The 6,049-nt window shown below is 55.5% G+C and overlaps 1 protein-coding gene across 2 annotated transcripts in view; it reads right to left on the bottom strand.

The window, feature by feature from the left end:
- Window positions 1-3,935, bottom strand: part of YY1 (YY1 transcription factor) — a 33,953-nt gene extending 30,018 nt beyond the window's left edge. Inside the window, exon 1 of one of the 2 annotated variants that reach the window (XM_085061387.1) lies at window positions 2,928-3,935. In XM_085061387.1, the coding sequence (XP_084917513.1) occupies window positions 2,928-3,624 (697 nt within the window). In that variant the 5' untranslated portion in view covers window positions 3,625-3,935. The remainder of the gene's footprint in view (window positions 1-2,927) is intronic. The other variant, XM_085061386.1, reaches the window with a different exon arrangement.
- Window positions 3,936-6,049: the final 2,114 nt, after the last annotated feature.

Below are 6,049 nucleotides of genomic sequence, written 5' to 3' on the forward strand. Positions count from 1 at the left end.
ACAATGCATTAATTCACATTACCTTCCCACACTGCGGTGAGCAAAGTGCCCTTGTTCCCAATTCAAAATCCCATGCATGGCAATATAGGGCTCATTGTTTTATCTTGATGCATGGCCTTACTTACCATTTGTCTTTTGATTAACTTTTCCCTTAGCTTTTAAAACAGTAAATTGAATCAGTGTGCAAGCAAGTCTTTAATTATGTCAAAATACAGATGCAAAACTACTATATTTCTTCAAAATAAAGAATGCTTGATTCTTTAGGGAAACTTTAGAACTACCCTTTTGCAAGCCAGTGGTTCTGGGTTTTCTCAGCATTTAGTTTGGGGTTTTTGGTGGGAGGTATTCAGGTTGGGTTTTTTGGGATCTGGGTGTATATCCCTCTGCCTCAAGTTTTGTTTCTTTCTCAATTTCTCTGGCAACAATTTGGTCTCTGAAATTTCAGGGGAAAAAAAGGAAAAAAAGAAAAAAAAAACCAAAAAAAACAGCATTTGACCACATCAGACCACTTCTGTAACATTAAATAAGCTGCACATGAGGCATAAGAGCCTGTCCAATAGTCTCAGTATAACTTCACAACACTCTCAACTGAGCAGGTTACTATCAAAGGCTGCTTGAAGCTGAGGGCTGGTGTGTGCATTCGCAAAGGGAGGGGAGGTCAAACTTCTAATACTTTTCCCTATATATTTGATTTTGCTTCTGGAAAGGCGTTTTTTAGCATTAAAAGTCAAGTCAGACTAGGTAGTCTTCATTCTTCTGCATCATGTATATAATTGAGTTAAATGTAGCAATGCAATTCGATCTCCAGTAAATTATAAGTGGGTATCATTCCTACTGAGCTTGCATGGTCATGCTACTAAAGAAGAAAACCACCAAAATCAATAGGGCTACCCCTGATGTAAAAGCTGTGTATGTGGGCAGAGAAGCAAATTTATTGATTATGCACATGCTTCACTTTGGCTAAGTAATAATCAGCATGCAGTCCTAAGGAAGCATCCTATCAGGCACTCCGAATTTCCGAGTGCAAATGCATGCTAGAAATTGTCAATTGATCTCAGCGAGTTCCTGCATCCTGCCAGCTCCTGAGTCATACAGCCACTTGCATTCAGCTACCTCCAGCAGCTTCCACAAGCCAGGAGACTGTATTAGTTTCTATTCTCTTTTATCTTTCTTGGATGGTCAGCTCTAAGAAAAATAGCAGCAAGGGGATTTATTCAGTTTCATACAGTCATACACAGAAGCAGACAGAACACCATCCTACTAAACAGTATTTGGGAATCTCTTCATCAAGAAGTGAAGAACTTCGATCAAACTCATCGGGCTGCTAACTGACTACATGCCAGTAGTGTCAGATACTCTGTCAAACTCGCTAAAATAGTCACTTGTATTTAAAAAGAGAGTAAAAATACAAGCCATTGTGCTTTCCATCTTTTCAGGCAGGAGAGTTCAGCCATCCAATACACTTTCTCTTCTACACTGTCCTTTCTAACAACTGCTGGTCATTTGCAAACATCACAGAGTGCAAACATTTTCGACTACATCAAAAGCTTCAAGAGTAACTCTATCTTACTACGCTCTTTCTAAAAAATTTGAAAGAGCGCAAAAATTATGACATGCAAGATAGATTACCAACTCACTATTCAAAAAGTACCCACCAATTTAAGTATTACATTAACTGATACTATTTGACCTCTTTTTTCACATTTACATAACTTATGGACAGAACTCTGATTACAGAGCATTGCTGCCGGCAACACATTTTTGCAAAAAGAAAAAAAAAAAGAATAAAGTGGGCAGGGCAGGTGCATGTCAGGTTTACTCCAAGTCCCACAGATACTAAACAGCTTCACAAGATTTTATTACCTTTAAAAGACACTCCCCCACACACACACCAAAAAAAGAAATCCTCAAAAACATAGAATCTCACGCAACAAGGTCTCACTGTGCCTACTTAAAAAGCTTATTTAAAGCTTCAGACCTAGCCGAGGACAAGCCAGACGGTTTCCAAGTGCCAGCCAGGAATTGCCCCCTTCCTCCCCGCGGCTCCCTGGGACGGAGGTCAGCTGCGGAGCCGCCCCTCTCGGCTGTCACCCCGGCGCCCCTCGGGCTCTGAAGGGCCGGTTGTTTGCGGCCGCCCCCTCCGAGCCGGCGGGAGGCGCGGGCAGCCCCGCGAGGGCGAAGAGCTGCTTCCCCTCGCCGGCACCGCGGGCTCCGGGCGGGGAGGCCCCACCCACCGCAGCGGGCCGGGGCCGGGCGGCCCCCGGGCGAGCTGAACACGGTATTTGGGGGTTCGCCGTCCCCGGGCCGGGGAGCCGCGGGGTCGGGGCGGGCGGGTCTTTGCCCGCGCACCGCGGTCACGGCCCGGCGCACACGCCTCACCCGGGGCCGCGCGGCGGGAGGGACGGCAGCGGAACGGCAGGCAGGGAGCCGGGGAGGGGCGGCGGGCCGGGACACGGGGGAGAAGGAGGACAGAGGGCGGCGGCGGCCGGGGGAGGGGAGGGAGGGTGAGGGGCAGGCGCGGAGCGGGCCCCGCGGGGAGCGGCGGCGGGGCGGGGACGGGGGGAGCGCGGGGAGGTTCGCCCCGCACCCCGCCTCCCCCTGCTGCAGAAACTACGCCATTGCGGCCTGGCCCGGGAGCCGGCGGCGCTGCCGCCCGCCCGCCCGCGCACCCCCCGCCGCCGCCATCTTGGCCGCCGCCGCCATGTTTGCCTCTTCCCCCCGCCGCGGCCGGGCAGGAGCGGCGGCGGCAGCGCAGACCCCGCCATCTTTTCGGGGAGCCGCCATACTTGCCCTGGCGATGAACATGGCGGCGCCCATCGCACACATCAAAACATGGCCTCCCTTCAAAACAAAACTGTCCCGGCCGCACCGCGCGGCCGCCGGCAGGGCCCGCGGCCCAGGGAGGGAGGGGTCCGGCGCGCACTTACCCGAGGCCCACATGGTGACCGAGAACTCCCCCTCCAGGGTCTTGATCTGCACCTGCTTCTGCTCCCATTTCCTGCCGCCGCCGCCCTCGGCCCCTCCGCCACCTCCCCCGCTCAGGTAACTCTTCTTGCTGCTCTTCTTGCCGCTGCCGCCCTTCTTAACGCGGCCTCCTCCGCCGGCCGAGGAGGAGCCGCCGCCTCCGCTCTTGCTGCCGGCGGCGGCCACAGTGACCAGGGTCTGCTCGATGTACTCGTCCTCCCCGGCGGGGGCCGGCACCGGGATGAGGATCTGGTCCTCGAACCCGTCGTCGGCCCGCAGTCCGTCCGAATCATCTCCCCCCACCACCTCCTCGCGGGTCTGCACCAGGATCACCTCCTGGTGGTGGTGGTGCAGGTGGAGCTGCCCCCCGCCGCCGCCGGCCGCGCCGCCGCCCGCCCCGCTGGGATCCCCGTCCGACACCAGCGGCTGCAGCGCGATCATGGGCTGGTGGTGGTGGTAGTGATGGGGCGGGTGGTGCGGGCCGCACTCCTCGCAGCACTCGTCCTCTTCCTCCTCCTCCTCGTCCTCCTCGCCGCCCACCACGGTGGTCTCGATGGTCTCCACCGGGATGGTCTCCACCTCGATCTCGTGCAGCTCCACGATCTCGGCCGGCATCTCCGAGCCGTCCGTGGCGATGTACAGGGTGTCTCCCGAGGCCATGGCGGGGCGAGGGGGGGGAGAGAGAGCTCCGCAGGCGGCGAGGGGGCTCCGGTCCGCTCCCCTCGGCGGATGGTGGGGCTCGGGCTCCTCTCGCCTGCCCTCCTTCTCCTCCTCCTCCCCCTTCCACACAAACACCAGCGCCTCGCAGCCAGCGACAGGCAGGGAGGGAGGAGGGAGGAGGGAGGGAGGCAGCACCGCCAAATCCCGGCCGCGCTCCCTCGCGAGACTTCCGCCGCTGCCGCCGAGACGGACCCCAGCCCCGGGAGGCCGCTGCCGCCGGACACGCCCCCCCGCCGCCTGGCGGCCAATAGCAGCGCCCGCCGCGCCCAGGCGAGAGCAGCGGCCAACGGGGGCGCGCCGTGCCGCAGCGCCCCGCCCCCTCCGGGCCTGGCCGGCCTATCACGGAGCGCTGCGAGCGCGGGGCGCGCCTCCCGGGCCGGAGCAGCCAATTGGCTCGCGGCGCTGTCTCCGCCCCGTCCCTCCCCGCGCGGAAGCACCGCCCCGCCCCGCCGCTCGCGCGGGCCCTGTCGCTCCGTCGGCGTTCGGCTGGGGTGGGCGGGCGTGCGCCGCCAGGGGGCGCTGCGGGCGCGCGGCCGTTAACGGGCGGGGCGCGGCTCGGGCGGCGCGCGCCGTGCCGTGTCCCTGCCCGTGCCCCGGGAGGCCCCGCGGGGAGCGCGCGCCGCGAGCGGCTCCGGGGCCGAGCTGCCTGCCCGGGCCCTGCGCTGCGTGCGGCCGAGGGCTGTCGGAGCGGTCCCGGTGCGGGACGGACGGGCAGGCGGGCGGGCTGGCGCCGAGCTCCGGCTGAGCCGCCAGGTGCCGGCAGGATCGGCGTGTTTGAATTTTGCAGTTGAGCTGTTACTAGCACGTGGGACTCTTTTTATCTCCTCCCTTTATCCCTTTTCTTCTCCTCTGGAGGGTGGTGTGTTCCCCGGTGCGCGGTGGTTTCCTGCAGCCCAGGACCGGAGCTGTGCCCGGACACGCCGGGGCTGCGGCGCGCTCGGTGCCGCCGGCAGCCCGCACTGAAGGCACGGCCGGCGGGGCGAGCAGCCGCCGAGTGCATGAACTCGCTTTCCGAGAAGCAGCGTTTAAAATAAGTGCTGCATTGCAACTCAATCACTGCACAGAGTTCCAGTACGTTAAGTGATCCCCTCATTTATACTGCCAAATGTGGGTATTTACCTTAATTATTAACACCCCTCTCCGTCCCTGAACTCCGTTGCTCCCCAGAACCCTTCCAAGAACAACACAACAGTTCGTGCCTTGCAAATGCAGCAGCTCCTCGCTCCAGTCACACTCCACTTCCTTCCCCTTCTGCCAAATGCAGCAGGACATCCCTTCCTTACCCCATCGAGGAACTGCTGTGTGCAGAGGTGCCAAGGGACAAGTAGCACTCGTTAGTGTATTGCACTTACTTGGTTATTGGCTTTGCAAGGGGTCAGGCCTCTGTGCATATAAATCAGGAGCAGAATTTGCGAAGAAACAGCTGCCTGTCTTGATACGAACAGGCAGATGCGAAAGAGTTACAAGTAGGAGATGCAGAGCCGTGGACTGAGTAATTGTAAAACGTTCTCTACAGGTAGTGAAAAGTCCTTCAAAAGGACTTTGTATTACCTTCATTCAGAAGTTAATGTGCTGGTGGCTCTACAAGTAGGGACATGTTTAAAAAAAAAAAAAAAAGGAAGTCTTGGGTTATACAAAAGAGTACCTACTGAAGGTGAGGATTTTAAAACAAGTCTCACAGGAGACTTCTCTTCTGTACTCAGGACAAGATAATCTCCTCTTCCTCATTCTTTTTTTTTTCCAGCTGTTACATCACCTTTCCTTGCTCTTTTATGTTAACTACAAGTGCAGATTTGCCTCATAAGTATTTCCAAGGCTGCTGCAAGTATATATATTCCATTTTAACCTTTACTTCTCAGTACACCATTGCTCTGTTTGCTTATATCCCAAATTACCACGAAATAAAAACTGATAAAAGCTTTCTGCTAATAAATACTTTCTTCTGCCTCAGCATCAAGTGTTCTCCAAATTAGTCTAGTCCAAGTCTCAAGACACCAGTACTGAGCTTTGTCCTAATGATGAGATTGGGAAATACTTTCCTATTAACCATTAGAAATAGCAACAAATTTACTTGTGGAGATCTGGGATTTCCTTCTCTCCAGTCATACTCAGTACTCCCATTTTAACAAACTACAAGACGTAGTTTATCATGGCAAAATTCTCACAAACTGAAAGGCTGTTTTTAGATCCTGTAAAGAGATTTCCAGAACTCTACATATAAATTCTGCCCCTCTGTTTATAGTTGGAAGGACACGCGTGGGAAAAATGGTTCTGTAGCTTTTAAGAACAAGATTTCAAAATTAGAATGAATTTTCCCTAGTTCCTCCGTAAAAGTTACATGTAATAAAAAAAGTGGTGAGTCATA

The sequence above is a fragment of the Lichenostomus cassidix genome, chromosome 5 (assembly GCF_008360975.1).
Source record: "Lichenostomus cassidix isolate B80296 chromosome 5, HeHo_3.0, whole genome shotgun sequence".
Taxonomy (NCBI): Eukaryota; Metazoa; Chordata; class Aves; order Passeriformes; family Meliphagidae; genus Lichenostomus; species Lichenostomus cassidix.